The 17,006-nt window shown below is 41.0% G+C and overlaps 3 protein-coding genes across 8 annotated transcripts; all 3 read left to right on the top strand.

Moving 5' to 3' along the window:
- Window positions 1–42: 42 nt before the first annotated feature.
- srsf2a (serine and arginine rich splicing factor 2a) lies at window positions 43–3,821 on the top strand. 6 transcript variants are annotated; one of them, XR_012597496.1, is made up of 4 exons: window positions 44–1,168; window positions 1,565–1,913; window positions 2,815–2,906; window positions 3,385–3,818. XR_012597496.1 is itself a non-coding variant. In XM_074663024.1 (3 exons), exons 1-2 carry the CDS (start codon window positions 813–815, stop codon window positions 1,887–1,889), a joined length of 681 nt encoding a protein of 226 aa, XP_074519125.1. In that variant the 5' UTR covers window positions 43–812; the 3' UTR covers window positions 1,890–1,913; window positions 2,241–3,821. The 6 variants fall into 6 exon arrangements, 4 of the variants coding, with proteins under 4 accessions (XP_074519125.1, XP_074519123.1, XP_074519122.1 ...); XM_074663024.1 differs by having other exon boundaries at window positions 43–1,168; window positions 2,241–3,821; XR_012597495.1 differs by having other exon boundaries at window positions 1,565–2,906; window positions 3,385–3,820.
- Window positions 3,822–4,633: 812 nt separating this feature from the next.
- On the top strand, window positions 4,634–9,783 carry mxra7 (matrix-remodelling associated 7). The gene is made up of 4 exons (XM_074663026.1): window positions 4,634–5,065; window positions 5,982–6,015; window positions 6,105–6,213; window positions 9,265–9,783. The coding sequence occupies exons 1-4, from the start codon at window positions 4,790–4,792 to the stop codon at window positions 9,377–9,379; spliced, it is 534 nt and encodes a 177-aa protein (XP_074519127.1). The 5' UTR covers window positions 4,634–4,789; the 3' UTR covers window positions 9,380–9,783.
- Window positions 9,784–10,381: 598 nt separating this feature from the next.
- Window positions 10,382–15,382, top strand: LOC141785467 (alpha-N-acetylgalactosaminide alpha-2,6-sialyltransferase 1-like). The gene is made up of 8 exons (XM_074663798.1): window positions 10,382–10,504; window positions 10,716–10,878; window positions 11,647–11,809; window positions 13,354–13,492; window positions 13,573–13,676; window positions 14,525–14,608; window positions 14,713–14,812; window positions 15,212–15,382. Exons 1-8 carry the CDS (start codon window positions 10,382–10,384, stop codon window positions 15,380–15,382), a joined length of 1,047 nt encoding a protein of 348 aa, XP_074519899.1.
- Window positions 15,383–17,006: the final 1,624 nt, after the last annotated feature.

Below are 17,006 nucleotides of genomic sequence, written 5' to 3'. Positions count from 1 at the left end.
TCTCTATTTAGGAATTATAACAGCAAAGACTATTTGTTATACTTGTGATGCAGCTTTTTTTTCGCAACAAGTAGAGTCAAATTCCTCAAACTGACTGTAAAAGAAACAAACTGGAATCAAAACTAGATTAGTTCTTTAAAACTTTTAGAATAACAGTTTAATCATGAAAAATGACCAGTACAAATAACTAAATAGAACAAAGTCGTGATGTGTCGATGCGAACGTTCCGGCTCTTAGAGTCGACTCTTTGAGATGAACGATGGGAGCCGGCTCCTAATTGGGATCCGATATGATTTATTTCTTTTGAATTAGTAAGTCATTATACACATAATTCTGCGTTTTATTTATATTGGAATAATTTAAGCAATAAAAAGGGGGTGCCATCATGAAGCCGAAAATGTTGGATTTTTTTTAAGTGAACCGAGTCAAAAGAATCGGATCACATAGAAGAGCATGATTTCCCATCACTGGAACAAAGGAAAAAGAGTGGCCAGGCATTCGTGTGTCTATCACCTCCCTGTCGGCAGGCGGCAGTGTAACGGTTGCTTGTATGACTTGAGCAGATAAGCAGCCAATCGAAGGAGGCCAACACTGGCGCTAAGCTAGGGGGAAAGGGAAGCTTTATTGCCGCCATTTCACGTGAAAGCAGCGCAATACGAACGACGTGCGGAGCAGAACTTAAGAGAATACACTTAGAATTTGAGTTTATGGTACAGATAAGTGTTTAAGCGCAACGGTTACCTCGTTAGCAAACGAAGGGACGCAGCAGTTTTCGTCCGTAGCGACAAGCTTTGTTGCTAAGATCGTACAAAATGAGCTACGGAAGGCCGCCACCAGACGTCGAGGGGATGACCTCCCTGAAAGTGGATAACCTGACTTACCGAACTTCACCGGAGACTCTGCGACGGGTTTTTGAGAAGTACGGCCGCGTGGGAGATGTGTATATTCCTCGGGACAGGTACACGAAGGAGAGCCGTGGTTTTGCTTTCGTGCGGTTCCTCGATAAGCGCGACGCAGAGGACGCGATGGACGCAATGGATGGCGCGCTGCTGGACGGGCGGGAGCTCAGGGTGCAGATGGCCCGATACGGAAGACCTCCAGACTCCATGTACGGCCGGAGAGGGGCCCCACCACGCAGATATGGAGGGTATGGGCGCAGAAGTAGGAGGTAATGCTGGTGTCCCTAGGGCCTGGCTGACAACTCCTGAGCTAAACTTGCTGTTGGATATAGGAGCACATGGTGTGCAAACTTATGAAAGTTTGAAATGGGTCATCTTTGTTTCTTTTTGTGTTCTCTGTTTTTGTGTTATTGGATCTTAAATGAAAACATTAATTATTGGATATAAATTCTATCAACATGAAAGTTATGAGAATAGAAATATACATTTCCGTCAATTTTTATCATAAATGTAATGAATAATCCAATAAGGTTGTGTTTATTTAGTGAAACCTGTTTCTCCCTTTTTAGATTTCATGAAGTCCTTTACTGTTAATGGATTGGATGTAAACTCAACCAAAATATGAAACAGTCCAGTGACATCACTCTTTGATTTTCAATCCACAGCCGGTCAGCCAGCCCCCGCCGCAGAAGACGCAGTCGCAGCCGCTCAAGGAGTCGAAGCCGTTCCAGATCTAGGAGCCGTCACCACTACAGCCGCTCCAGGTCTCGCTCCTACTCCAGGTCTCGATCCAAGTCCAAATCAAAGTCGAAGTCCAGAACCCCCAGACGCAGCAAGTCGAAGTCCCCCTCCAGGTCTCGGTCTGGTTCCAGGTCCAAGTCAAGGAGTAGAACCCCACCTTCCAACAGAGGGTCCAAATCCAGGTCCAGGTCCCGGTCCAAATCCAAAAGTAGACCTAAGTCTCCAGAGGACAACGGGGAAGAGTCCTAATCTAGACATGGACACGGCATGACGGTATTTAGGGGAGAAAGGGGATCCTGATAAGTGTTTACACCATAGCTGTGTTAGCATTCTGCAGCCTTGATGCTTCAGTACAAACATCAGAGTCTGCAGAATCATGAATGTGTAGATATCAAACCACAGTCCCTGCACTGTGTGTGCTCTACATTGCCTCAGTCAATATAAAGCACACACAGGCGAGGGTATGTTTGGGTTGATATGACCAGATAAAGTTTTTAAATAAGGGTAATGATCTTACTTTTAGATCTGGGAGGGAGGGTGGTTGTGACATGGGTGCTTTACTCAAAACGTTCACCTAAATGTGGAATTCTTTCCTCCAAGCTGCTGAGACCTGTTTGCAAAGAGAGGAGGAGAAGGAGGAGATGGGGGTGTGGCAGTGTGAGAGCAGTTAGTATGTGACCCGCCCATGTGACCTGCCTGTTGCTGAGAGCGATGGCAGTTGCTAAGGAGCAGGTCACCAAGGCAACGGTGGTTGCTATGGAGCAGGTCGTCATGGCGGTGGTTCGGGCTGTCAGTTGGTGTTTGAGGTGGTGTGGTGAGGTACGTTCTCGGGAATCACAGGCTGATGCGCTGAGCACTGTTCCCGTGCCTGTGGTTTCCCTCCGCCTCTCACAAAGGGAACGGACCCGAGGTTTGTTTTTCAAATATGCCCGAGTGTACAAATTTTATTAAGGCTACTGTTACAGGTGGAGGGGTCAGAACTTTCTTAACAAATGTGAAAATAAATAGAAATGTTCGGTATAATACACAGAGATGTATGTCCAAGAAAGGCAGGATTTGAAAATGTTAAGTCAGGGGAGTAAAAGTGCTTTGAGTATATCTGAGTCAGCTACAGGAAATAAAGTGGATGCACTTTGTTAAGCTCTTGTTAATTCAGCCCTGTCTTTCCTTCCAGATCTCGGATGATTGAGCCTAACGCGGGACGTCAAGAAGAGTCTCACACTGAGCAAGTGGACTCCACTATTTCGACTGAAAGCAGACTGAAAGGTTAATGAGGCTTAGTCTAAAAATGTTTTAAATGTTAATTTGAGAATTTTTTCTGATCAAATTCTGTAAGTTTTGATGTGATCTTTGTGAAGTTTTTTGAAAGGGATATGTAAGGCTTCTTTTTTTCAATTAAATTACATTTGTATCTGTTAATAAATCCTTTTTTCAATGATCGTAGATTTCTTTCATCAGATCCTTTCTTCTGTATGATTTGTAGATGGAAGTGAAAGTAATGTGCAGATTTGATGCAGGAAAGGTCGTCATGTTTGGATGTTTACAGCCTTGAGTGCTACATTATACCACTCATGTTTGAAAAAAGGCTTGCTGTACAGTAAAACATTACAATATCTCAGCTCCATTCAATTTTTGACGTGCTAATCCAGCAGGAAAGCGTTCTCTTTAGTCATTTTTTTCTGTCTGGTTAAAGTTGCTTTCCTATGACTCTAACCCTCTTTCTTGTGTATCTTTTGTGCACTAGGCGCAGTTGTGTAGCAGTTGAGTAATGCTGGTTAGCTGTTAAGATGCGGTGCAGTGCGGTGGTGACATGGTGTGGCGTGTTGCGGTGCTGAGTGCCCGGCGCTGTACCGGGGCTCGACCCTCCGCTGCTGTTTGCCGGTTTGTAAGCTCACAGGTGTGACAGATCAACCATCTTCTCCTGTCTTGTGACCTTCTCCTTCCCTCCATGTGCTGTACAGATTCTCTCCTTCCTTTTTCCTCTCTGCTCCTTTTCTCTGTCCTCTGTCCTTCCTCTGTGGTTTATCCACTGTTTATAACTGCTCTTTTTTTAATGGGTCCAGTGTGACTCCAGGTGAAGGTTTAAAAAAAGGCAGCCCAGACTGCCTAGTAAATAATTTGTGTATTGCATTCCTCTGTGAACCTCTCAACTGTCTGTAAGTGCTTCAGGTGAATGCAAATAAACATCTTTGTCTTAATTTGGAGGTGAACGTTTCATCATTTAACTTTTTTTTTTTTTTTTTAATTTATTTTTTCATTAAAAGCATGGAGTCTAAAACTACTACTACTTTAAAATCAAAGGTAAAAGTTACCTGAGTAAGTGATACTTACATGAAAGCAGCTGCCTGCCTTTGGAGAACACGGGTCCTGTCACAAACCATTACTACCTCTACTATGTGTGAGACACTCACAGTTGATGAGATTAAAAAGTGGAGAGCTGAGCACGTTGCAGCACCTGAGCTGTCCGGCATGGTGATGTGCTGTTGGAGAGTGAGTCTACTTTCTGAACCCTCCTTCAATCTGAAGGTTTGCTTCTTTAGCATATAATCACTCATATTATTTTGTGGTGTGCAGAGATATTAAAAAGGTCATCTGACTTAAAATTTTATCGTAAGTGCAAAACAAGGTGTTGAGAGTATATAACGTGGAAATAAAGTTATGATTAAAGCCAAAAGGAACCGGTCTCAGCAGTTTTTGAAATTAAATATTTGAAGGATTGAGGTGGAAACAGTCTTGTCGTTGCAAAAAGATGGAGTTATACTCAATGATTGGCACATTAATTGAGAAATTACAAGAACACATCAAGTAGTTTGTGTATTAACTGACTTTTCAAGTCAGGAGTGATTTAAATGAATGATGCCCACAGTTGCAAATAAAACCGATCATGTCTGCTGAATCGAGTCAAATAATCCGGCTCGTGAAACAGAACCGAAATTCTCAGGAGATGTACAGGGATGTAGAGGTGTACTCGGTGGACTTGGAGGCGTGGCCGAAGGATGTGACGTCATGCTCGGACAGGAGATTGTACCATATCCCTTAAACGCTGCCAGTTAGTGTTGATGTCTGTGGAAGATTATTGCAAGCTGCGGAATGGGCAGCGGCAGGCAGTAGAAACACTAGAGGAACAATAATACTCGATATAATAGATCATGGATTTCACTTTTGTTTTATCTGCCGCCATTTTTACACTTCTCGCACTTGTTATTGCATCGTCGTTCCTTAACAGCTCCTCGTCCAAAGCCGACTCTGCAAACTCGCGACGATCCTCCGGACAAGGTTCCACCGGGGGATTAGACCAGGCAGAGCCGAAGATGAACGGCCACATACCGGAGAAGAAGGAGGAGGCGGAGGAGGCGGCGAAAGAGGACTGGTGTGACATTAGCGCACACCACGATCACTGGGATGTAGTAAAATCAGTGCTGTCGGTAAGTCTCCCTCTTACTCTCTGTACACACGAGGAGTTTGTTTGTTTGTTTATTGACATTATACACCCAATCTGCTTAAACGACTCCTTGTTACCCAGAGGTAAGGGAACACTAATCACTCAATAAAAAGTACATTTTAATTGTAAAAATAAATAAATGAAGATGCTGCATTTTAATTTTATTAATATCAAGAAGGCAAGGAAGAAATGTCATACCAGAACATTATCTTGAATTGTTTGATAAGTAACTGGTGCATTTATGTGCTACAACATTTAATGTTTGGTGTGATCTTGATGGAACTGCACTGCAAACTTTGGGGTTGTTCAGTCTGCTAAATTTTGATATTTTATCACTTCCATAGCACACCATCATCGTTTTTAAGCTACTTCATACAAAGCCTACCAGCTAGTATTTCAATGTCTTGGTAGATTTGGCCAAATTTTGCTCAAATAGATTCAACATTTCATTACACACTCTTTAAATGTCATAATATCCCATTAAGTTTGTAACATTAAGTGAGCCACTGAAACTGTTATCCTCAGGGCATGCCAAATACCTAGAGAGTGACCCTATCTGCGTTGTTTTTAGCCCCCCGAGCAGGACACCAAAGAGTGTACCAAACAGGAAAGAAACAGGGGTTAAAAATGCACCTTAAAGGAGAAAGCTATGAAACAAATGCTTTTGTTTTTAAACCCCCGACCCCTGTACTAGCAGATTATCATCTAGGCGAGGTGAGAAAAACAGGCAACACAAGCGGTTGAATTGATTAGTTTGGAGCTTTCCCAAGAGATAATTGTTCGTGCAGCCGACTCTAATCCAGACTTGTGTAAAAACAAGCACGATAATGCTCCCAGTTGGTAAAAATGGTGGTTCGATGCCCCTACAGCTCCTTGAATGTGCTTTCTCTCCCACACAGACTGAAGGAGCCACAGAGGGCCCAGACGTTGACAGTAAGCACTTTTATACTCTTTGAATTCATGTAATGTACAGAGAACATTGAGCTCGAATAGAAGTTTCACTGTTTGTTTTACGTAATCAGATGAAGAAGACTTCAGTGAAATCGATTCCTTGAAGTACGTCCCTGGAAAGGCACGATCCCACCACTTGGAAATGATGATGTCAAAGGAGGAGCTGGAGGAGGAGCAGAGGTGGGTAGAAAGATCTTGCGTTAAATCTTTCTTCATGTCTGGCTTCCCATCAGTTTTGGGATCCAGTGCTGCCTGGGCCAAACTCCTGCTTATGTCAAAGAGCTGCTGAAGCCATTTAACTGAGTCTGAGGTTATCTGACCAGGGTTTGCTGGCTGTGAGACTGGGACCTTGTTTAATCTGTATCATTAATATTTATTCATCTATCTTTTATTTTGAAGCACTTTGTGACCGCCTCTTTTGAAAAATTCTGTGTCGCTTTTAAATAGATCACCAAAGATGCCCTCCTTTATCAAATCCAAGAAAAAAAGTAATAAGAGAAGTCATTTAAAGCAGTTTTTCATCAAAAAGTGGAAATCTAAATTCAAACTTCCTCACTCTCAATGTTTTCAGTCCCCTTTATCTGTGTACCTGTTCCACCTCTTTCTAATCTCCTCTCCACTGTCTTCACGTGGGTTTGTGTGTGTTTGGCATCACCCAGGTTCACCTGCTGTATCAGTCGGTCCCGGTTGGGTCGGTCTGAATAAGGCCAGATTAAGTCTCTGCCAAGCACCGTCTAAAGGCTGAATGACACGAGATTTAAAGACGCACTCACTCTTCTCTCTTTGGTTCCTCTTTGTGGATAAAGGAGTCTCTTTACAGATGAATATTCTGTTATTCCCAAGTGAATCTGCACACACTGCTATTTTACTGCAATGCCTGAAAACTGAACTAACATGAGGTGTATTAATTCTCCCCTCACATGTAGTCGCAGTGTGACAAACATCCCAACATCTTCTGTCACTTTTGCGCCGTCAGCTGTGGTTTTTGCCTCCTCAGCTCTCAGCAGGTGGCCGTGATACACCAGCATGGCGCCACACTGCTGACCTGATCCCACTCTGATCCTAACCCCCTGCTGCCCTGTTATTCCACTTTAGAAGTGTGACTTTCAGGTGTCACAGCAGGTGTTGATTGGGCCTGAGGTCATCACCTCTGACAGGAAGGTGTTAGTTAATCCTCTGAGGCGTCTCCCCTCGTGCTGCCACAAGGAGGAGTCAGTGTGACACAGACCTGGGACTTTGTGCTGAAGAGGTCATCTTTGTAAAACCAAAGGGTCAACTAGAAGTCCACACTCTGTGAAAGAGAGTTACATTATCAAAAAATAAATAAATCAGGAGGAGAAATGGCCAGGGTGAGATTGGTGTTTGGACTAAAAATCAGAGAGTTGATATTAAATTCTGAACAGAATCTTTAATGTGTTATCAAGTGCTATTTAAAACCTTTTCTGTGATTTCATATATGTGTTGGATTATAATCTAGTTTTACTGTAAACATGCAATCTGTTTCTGTTTATTGTAATTTCAACTTCTCTTGATTGTTACTCCCCATATTGAGTCTTATGTGTCATATTTGGTCAATTCCCTGGGTCCAAAACCCACCCATCCATTTTCTTAACCGCTTATCTTGTTCAGGGTCGCGGGTGGCTGGAGCCTATCCCAACTGTCATTGGGCGAGAGGAAGGGTACACCCTGGACTGGTTGCCAGCCAATTGCAGGGCTGACACACAGACAGACAACCATTAATGCACATGCTCACACTGTTCAATTAAGCTGATGAGCATGTGTTTGGACTGTGAGAGGAAGCTGGATCACCCGGAGAACCCGCATATGCATGGGAAGAACATGCAAACACCACACAGAAAGGCCCACCGGCCAAGCCGGGAATCGAACCGGTGACCTTCTTGCTGTGAGGCTGCAGGGCTACCCGTTGTGCCACCGTGCAGCAAAACAACTTTTTCATTATCTTAACTCACTGAAAACTGGACTCAGAATATCCACAGTTATAACAACTTGTTGGAGTTTGAACATGGCTAACCAAGGTTGGATGCAGAAGTCGCATTTAATGGCTCATTGGTGTTTCAGTGTAAAGTGTGACCCTGTTAACTGGTGACTTTCAGCCGAGAATGCCTCTAGAAAATGCCTTCAGTTTATCATTAAGGACGTATATAATGGGCTAATATTTCAGTTATTGTAAAATTAAATTAAGGGGTGCTCTCGATGGCTCTTTTCATACATCAACAGTTGCAGAAATCACTGGCACATTTAGCTGTAGGTAACCAGTTTGCACAGTTATGCTTAATTCCAAAGCACTAGCTACTCTACAAGAGTGGTTGCATTAGTTATTTTAAGAACAATAGCTGAATGAACAGAGGTAAGCACTGCTACAAATGCATAACCACTTTTCAATGACAGATGCTGTATAGGGAGCTATTGAGCTGCTTTCGGCAGCTCTGCATCAGCTTTACATTTCCAGACAGGAGGCTGCTGCTTGATGCAGACACTGTGGAAAAATCAGTATTTACAGCAGTGGAGATTCTGCAGTGCTGAGATAATGCTGAACCAAAAGTAGACAGACCATATGCAGCGGAGGTTGGCTTTTGTTTGACTTGCCAGGGTGTGTGAATGACTACCTTGTCTGCTTTCTACGTCAGTGTTGTAACGACAGTAAAGCTGAGTATGATGATGATGAGCAAAAATTACAGTTTTCTCTGCGCCTCTAATTATGCAATGTGAACTCACACGCTGGAGCTCTATTTTGATGCCTGTGCTGTCGGTTTGTGTTGCAAAAAGTTGCTTATGTGGACTCAGAGTCAAAGACGGCCATGTTTTAACACTCAAGAAACAGATGTTATGTATAAATCAGTTCTTAATCTCTGACATTTGCTAATAAACTGACAAAAAGAAGCTACAGGTGGATATTTTCCTGATAAGTTTTGGTGTTGGGGGGAGGGGTGCCAAGTGCTGCCCTATGGGCCTCTCTCCAGCTTGTTACTCCCAACTTCATCTGTCTTCCTCTCAATCTGCCATCCTGTCTTTTCAGATTAAAAATTTAGAGCCTAAAGTATAACTTTATAAAAAGTTAGGGCTTTTTTCCCTTTTTTTCAGACTGTATAAGAAGCTGCCTCTGCCTTCTTAGCCTGGTTAAATAAATTTACAAAGCCACTCCTGCCTTTTACGGTGGATCATTTTTCATGTTTACTAACCAAACACGTCTGTGTTTATTTGTCTTTCCAGGGTGCAGCGTGACCAACTGGCAGCCATCTTTAAACTCCTGAAAGATAACAAGGAGACATTTGGGGAGGTTTCAGAGGGCGACATGGAGGAGCAGCTCAGGCTCTACTCCATCTGAATCTTCTTTGTATGCCATCCTGCCTCTGACTGCGAGCTCTTCTTTAAGGATCACTGCAGCACATCGCTAACGTATGCAGTGTTCGGCACAGCTTCACCAACCTCTCGTCCAAACAGCTTTAATTCATGCTTTAATACCACGTACTTTGATTGTGTTCTTTCTTGTTGCCACAATGTGTAACCACATTAAACCAAAGCAGCTCCACCTTTTCCAAACCAGAGAAAGGATTTTCTATGCATATGCAAACAAGGACTAAAGGGGATAAAGGACTGTTGTTCCTTTAACTTCGATATTTTAAATCAAGAACTGTGTGTGTGTTTTTAATCATGCCTGTTTTTAAAACAATACTACCCTCTCCTAGTGTGTAAGAATTACTCATTATGCGATGATCCTTGTGTATGACTTCCTTGTTGTGCAATAAAGGACACTGTTGTGAAAGATTGTGTGTGTGTGTGTGTGTGTGTGTGTGTGTGAAGCTCCCACCTTTTCCCAGTCACCGTACCATAAAACTGAACTCACGCCCAGCCCTACAATCACTCCTTGCGACAGGTGATCAGGTGAACATCAGGGCATAGAGCTGCAAACATGCCCTACATTTTACTGAACATTTAGGTCTTGATAATGGTGCTGAAAACACCCAGGATTTTTTCTCTGCTCTGTGTGATCTTTTTCTCGTGTGTATTTTTTATCATTTCTTGGACATTTGTGTCAGACAGCATCAGGTAAGTTGTCTTGATATCAAATTATGACAGTTTTTTCAGCTGATTTTTAGAAAAATTAGTAATTTTGACAGGGAAAAAAAATGTGTCTCAAAGAATCTGAAATTTAAACCATTTTCAAACCCTAATTCCTGAATTTTGTATCCTTGTTCCTTTAACTTCTGCTCTCAGCTGGCCTGCTCTCCCCAGATACAGCTCCAGAGATGGAGGCTTTGTGTTTGGGTTGTGGGAAACAGTGGGAAACTGGACAAAACCACTCAATTTGTTAGGCAATACCCACAGGATGAAATTTTCATCACCTGCCCCTGAGACGCCCATACCTCCTCTTGACAAAAGTTCTTTCAAGAAGTATCCCATTTGGGATTTTGAAGACATTTATAACCAGGATGCTCCACCCAGACATTCGGTAAGCATGTTAAAACATGAAAGAGTAAGTAGAAATGTGCAAACAGTGCCAAGAGTGGGCGATAACGACTTAAGCTGAACAGTGCAGTGTTCAGTTTATCCCAAGTCTGGGTTTCTCTTTCTTTGTATTTTGACACTTTGGCACAAAAAGTGATTTTTTTTTTGTCTGTTTATTCCCCTGTGACAACTTAATAATGAATTTTCGACTCTAGACTTGTAACCAGACTCTGAGGAACTCCCAGGATAAGAGCTTCAAGAAGGCTTTCCTTCCCAACATACGACTATATCTGCACAAAGACAACTTCAACATGAGCGAGTGGAACCGGCTCTCACATTTCAACAATCCTTTTGGTTTTATGGGTATCCAGTACAAAGGTAAGTCTCTGTTTGAGACAGATACACACTCTTATAACTGCTTTATAATGGTTATGTTCAAGCTCAAGGATATTTTTGTTTTTCATCATCTGAGTTTCAAAGTGGTCCTTTTTAAATAAGCTAAACATACTCTTTAAAGGATTTCACCATCCTACAATGGTTGTAGCTTGATTTGGTAATAAAAGATTTATTTATGAAAAGTTTTCTTGTAAAATTTATTCAGGGGTCACATTTGCCCGATACATTCATTAACAGCTGTAGCTGTACAAATTCAGTGCTCTTGACAATGATACATTAAAGAGGGGGTATTGTGCTTTCTTTAGTCTTTACTCCATCCCTCTGGTACCCCTGATGTGTTTATATGATTTAAAGCTCAATAAAACACTACATTTATTTCAGCCTCTGTCTGAAACGCTTCATTTTGGCTGGTGTCCCTTTAAAGCTCCCTGCTCCACAAAACCCCCTTCCTCCTGATTGGCCAGAGGAGCTTTGAGCAGACCGTAGTGTTTGAGGCCCACCCCTCTTTCTAACCAGAAGAGAGATCACTGTATTGATGACCTTACCATTTCAGCAAGTCTCATGGAGATCTTAAAAAACAGACAGACAGATTCAAGGATGGCAGAACACCCCCTCTCTAACTGCCAAATGTCAAGAGCAAGAAAGGTTATTTTTCAGTTTATTTTATGGTCAGGTTCAAGGTTCTTACTCACGGCTGTGTCAAAGTGTTGGTGATTCTTGAGTCTTTTCTGTTCCTGTTTTGGTCTACAGATGTGATTGAGGCATTGAAGTTGATCCCAGTTCCAAAAGAGCCACTGTTTCCCCTGAAGCCAGGCGGCTACGGGTGTGTGCGCTGCGCTGTTGTGGGCACAGGGGGGATCCTAAAGGGCTCCAAAATGGGGAAGGAAATCGATGATCACGATTATGTTATTCGGTAAGATATGAAAACAGAGTGATTTCTGTGGATTAGGATTTTTATTTTGCTAATGTTACCTCGCTTTACCAAATGGCAGGTCAAAATGATACTCTTAGTGTATTATTTACATAGGTTAAACTGAAATCCACCATCAGCAAAGTATTCGCCTTCATATGAGTGAAATACCTCCTTTTATCAGATAGAAACCCACTGAACCAAGGTTCCGCTTCACAACCACAGCCTTGACCATTCAACAAACCGTTCACTGGAGAAAAACGTCTTAAACAAACGCAGATACTCATTCATCATGAGGAACTCCCCCAACTCCTTTGTGCTTTCCCCTCAGTGATTTGACTTACACAAAGCTTTCACTGCAGAAAAGCCTCAGTAGTCAGACAGAGAAAAGGGATGCTGTACGTTCCTCCCCCTGTTTAACCATTTTTTTATTTGTTATTTTATCATTCTGGATGTCTTCGCTTCACGACTGTCCTCTGGTACTGACATAAAAGGCCCTATATTTGTATCCTGTTTTTACCAGGGCAGTGTTTTTCTTTGGTGGCAAAGCTACCACGATATGATTGAGTTCTGTTTGATGTGAGCTTAATGATTAAAGTCTCATTCTTTGTCTGAAAAGCTGCAGAAGAAATATTTATTCTGGGGTGTCAGCTTTTTTGAGAAGTGAAGTTCAGATAATTACACTTGTATCCACATCCATGCCCTCTTTGATTTTTTTGTAATATAGATGATATACATTTGTGCTTTCAATGATATTTAGATTTAAGAACCAGATCTTCTTGTTTACTCCCCTGAAACATCTCAGACACAGCTCTGTTGTGTGAACCATAAAAGCTGTTAAAACACTTACACCTCTTATCTTCAAGTCTTGTGCAACACTTCACCCATTAACCTCCAGTCTTCCTGTGTCCACGTCGCCTATCAAAGAGGAGTCAACAGAAAGCAAAGACACTTTTTTAGGATCAGTGTTCCTGTTTTTGATATTTATCAGAGCTGCAACGAGTGTTTTTTGCCCTTTAAATGCCCTCTCATGTTCTGGCCTTGAACTTAACACTCTATCAAAGTCTTTATCTGAGTCTAAGAGTTTAAAATTTCTAGAACAAGTGGAACTTTTTTGTCCCCAGAGCAATGACATGTTTTCAGTGGATGTCAGGTCGGAGCAGCAGGGTTCAGTTCATGATAAGTGTGCCTTGAAAGAGGCATGTATGGCAGGTAGAGTAGCAAAACATGCAGCATATTTTTAGCATTATTCCTGCCTTTGATAATGTTTTTGCTGATACCGAACTGGCCCAAGCAAAATTTAAATTGGGGCCCTTTTTTCGTTTTATAGTGTGACACAAACCAGCCAGTTAAAGGAAAATTTACTGTCGTTTTTAACTTTCTCACTAGTTGCCTCTATCCTGACAGCAGTAGCAGTATGTTTCTGATACTATTACACATTTAAATAAAAACATTAAAGGTATGAGATGCAAACTTTTTTATAATCTGGGAATCAGATTTTCATTATGAAAGGAAGGATTTCTCACAATTCAGTATGTGTCCAACAGAATGAACGCTGCACTCACTAAAGGTCATGAGGAAGATGTAGGAAAGAGAACATCTGTGTACGTCCACACGGCCCACGCCATCACTGCATCACCATATTTCTACAAGAAGTACGGATACAAGGCCGCCCCTGCTGATGAGGTATTAAAACACATTTGAGAACAGCCTAATACGATGTTTCATAACTCTTTAACTCATCTGTTGTCTTCTTGCTTTGGCAGGGGATAAAATATGTGATGATTCCTGAGGGGATTAGGGATTTTCAATGGATCACTGGTCTCCTTAAAAGAGAAAGAGTTGCTGCTGGCCAGTATAGAAATACCCGGTAAATATCAAATCTTTGTTTCCTTTCAAGTTTGGAATCAATAAATCCATCTGCTGTAATAACGCACCATCAAAAGCAGCGTAGGCTAATTATTAAAGATGCTAACAGGCTAACTGCAGTGCTGGCATGTGTTGCCTTTTAGGGTGTCTCCTTCTCACTGGGTGGCCTTTTTCGTTGCCCTCTTCTGGTTTGGGGGTGTAGTTACTTTTATCTTTACTTTATGCGACACTGGTCTGATTTGTGCCACTGGATTTCAGGTCTTGGTCAACACACAGAGAACAAAGGGAACTTCTTAGTTCCTGAAAGAGTAACTCCTGGTCAAATATTAATACCCTATCATATAAACATCATATTAATCTCTGAGTCATCCAGAACACAATGGCCAACACAATGGTCACTTTGTACAGCACATAAACAAAATCTTCTTTCATTAAACCAGTCTGTCAAGACAATAGGGACAAAGGGGCAAAGGAATCCATCAGAATCTCATCTCAAATTCACTTTAACCACAAGAGGGACAAAAAACACAGTTTATGAACTGCATATACAGTACTCATGAATGTAGCTGTCAGTCATGCAGCCTGACTTCATAACTTACTTCAAGAAGTATTTTGAATTTTTCAAAAAAGGCCTCTAAATGATATTCTATCTGTGGAAAAAAAGGAAACAGTATCTGTGACCTTTATTGCAGGCACTAAGCGTAATTTTGGGTTCACTTTTGGGGAGCTTTCACATCATTCTTTTCTAAAATTAAATCTCCTGAACTCAATAAAAACCTTATACAGGATATAACTGTCACTTCTGTATCTCATGTCTTATCCCTTTATCTTTGTGTTCTTATCCTCCAGGCCGTGGACGTACTACAGCAATAAGTTTGATGAGACCCACTTTTATGTTCTCCATCCAGATTTCCTCAGATACGTGCGAAACAGGTAAATCTTTCGTACATATCACACAGAACTTACAAATCAGGCTTTAAAAAGTTTAAAAAGCTGGTGTAAATGTACTAAAACACCACATTGTTCACTGCTTACAGGTTCTTGAAGTCGAATAATCTGAATGCCAGCTATTGGGCGATTGTGAGACCAACCAATGGGGCATTTTCTATCTTCCTGGCTCTGCACACATGTGACATTGTAAGCTAACTCTTATTACATGTGACGCTGATTTATATCCATTCATCCTCATATCCAGGACTGCTTTCAGGTACTGCACCAGTTTCAGATTTCTTTTCAGGTAATAATCTTGTTAAAAAAAATACAGAGACCAGTTGAGCAGAGAGAGGAAAACAGAGACACATGTGCAGCGAAGGGGAGATTACACAAGACAAAATATTTCCTGCAGCCTGTTTCTTGTGAGATGCATATGAGACTCCCTGCTCAAAACAGCAGAACAAAACAGTCTGATCTGTAAATATACACTATCAAAACCCAGTGAGGTGTTGAAGGGTATAGTTTGAGTTTGAGCTTCTTTTTTAAACCTAACTTGATATTTGTTCTCTGTTTTGTCTGTTTTGTTTTGTATTTCATTCCCAGGTCAGTGTGTACGGATTCATGACAAACAGCTACAGTAACTACAGCAACTACTACTATGAGGATGTCAAAACCCATGTTGTCTTCTATGCCAACCATGACTATCCCTTAGAGATGAATACATGGAAAAAACTACACGATGCCAAAGTGATAAGGCTTTATCAAAGACTCTAACGAAACACTAACAGATGACAGAAGGAAACCCTGATACTTGAAGAGGAGCAGTATGACTAATACAATATTTATTTCAACACTGTATATTGTTTACACTTCCATGTGACAGGTGCTCCATCACTTTAGCATCGACTGAAGCCAAAACATGTAGAGCTCCCCCTGCTGAGTGGCTGTAGCATTGGTAATAAACTCCTGGGTTAATTAATTATTTTTCTCAATCATGGAGTCTATCATTACTGTTGTTTCTTATTAAGCTGCTTTACATTCATCTTTTATTAGTTATCTTATTTTAAAGATCTGTTGACAGCTGCAGGCTCCCGTAGCTTTCTGTTGTAGGTTAGCACAGTGGAAGAGGAATGGGGATCTGTTGTACTGTGGGATGTCCTCGCATCAGGAATCTTTAGCCTTTGTTGATGCACTGAATGTATGTAAAGGTTGAGGCAGCCACATTGTTTCTAACCAACTGAGCCACTCCTCTGGTTTACTGATCCTTTAAATATGCAAGAGATTTTACTTTTAACTTAAGATATTTAAGTATTTTATTTTTCTTTGGTGTATATATTTTGCATTACCCTACCTCGCTGTCTCTCAGCAGCAGTAGAAGATTCTCAGAGAAAGGTAACTTGTTGTGTGATGGTTTGTCTCATGTAGAGGGTTTTAGCTTCACTCACAGAGGAACTTAAAAGATTCAACGTGTAGCACTGTGCTTGTGTTTTAACAGAAATCTCAGAGGAGTTATATGTATGACATTTGTTTGAAGGTATCATGTTTTGCTCTGTGAGGGGTTTTCTGTCATGTTTAAATGTATGGAAGCCAAAAAGTGACTTATAATAAAAGGGACAAGTCTTAAATCAAACAGCTTTGAGTATTTTTTTAAACCTATAATCCTGAAAGCAGTGACTTGGGTTTTTTATTTTTAGATTTTTGCTGTGATATCATCAAAAACAGCACCATCTGCTGCATTTTTAAAGCTATGACAACCATTTTTCTGTCGGATTTAAACAAAAAAGCTGTGAACAACTGAAAAAATCTAAATCTGGATGATAAATCAATTAATACAAACTCTGTTTTGTGATTTTCCCTCTTTTATCATTTCATTGACCATTTTTTGTCTCAATACATCAAAGTATTTATAAATGTATCCGTGGTTATATAGAATGGCCAGGAGGATATGAAGAGTTAAACAAGGGAGGTGTGGATGAAGTTGCTGAGCTGCATTTTTTATTTTATTTATTCCATTTTCAAGTGACAACAGGTTAATTTAAAGTGTGTTCTCTTAATTAAAAAACAGGTGATCATTAAAATGAATTTAAAAAATAAATAAATAAATGCCTGGTCTATCACTGTGACTAGTTTTTCTTTTAGATCTCCAGAAATTAAACCAAATGGTCTAATGTTTGAAAATACAGTAATACAATAAATCATCATGTGCAGACTGTGCTTGAGTTGCAATACCACATCTTACCAGAAGATGGGGCTATTACTTTGACAAAGTTATAACTCATAGCTCAAAGTTGAAGCTTGAAAACCTTAGGAGGTCAGAGTTTGGAGTTTGCTTTGAGCATACAGGGATTGGGTCGTTTAGCAAACATTAAAACCTAAAGCCAAGCCCGTATATTATCCA

This window comes from Halichoeres trimaculatus, unplaced genomic scaffold, assembly GCF_033239565.1.
Source record: "Halichoeres trimaculatus isolate MK-OKI-2021-1 unplaced genomic scaffold, fHalTri1.1 fHalTri1_scaffold_23, whole genome shotgun sequence".
Classification (NCBI taxonomy): Eukaryota; Metazoa; Chordata; class Actinopteri; order Labriformes; family Labridae; genus Halichoeres; species Halichoeres trimaculatus.
Note: the sequence above shows the minus strand (reverse complement) of the source record. Positions and strands in the feature narration are given on the sequence as shown.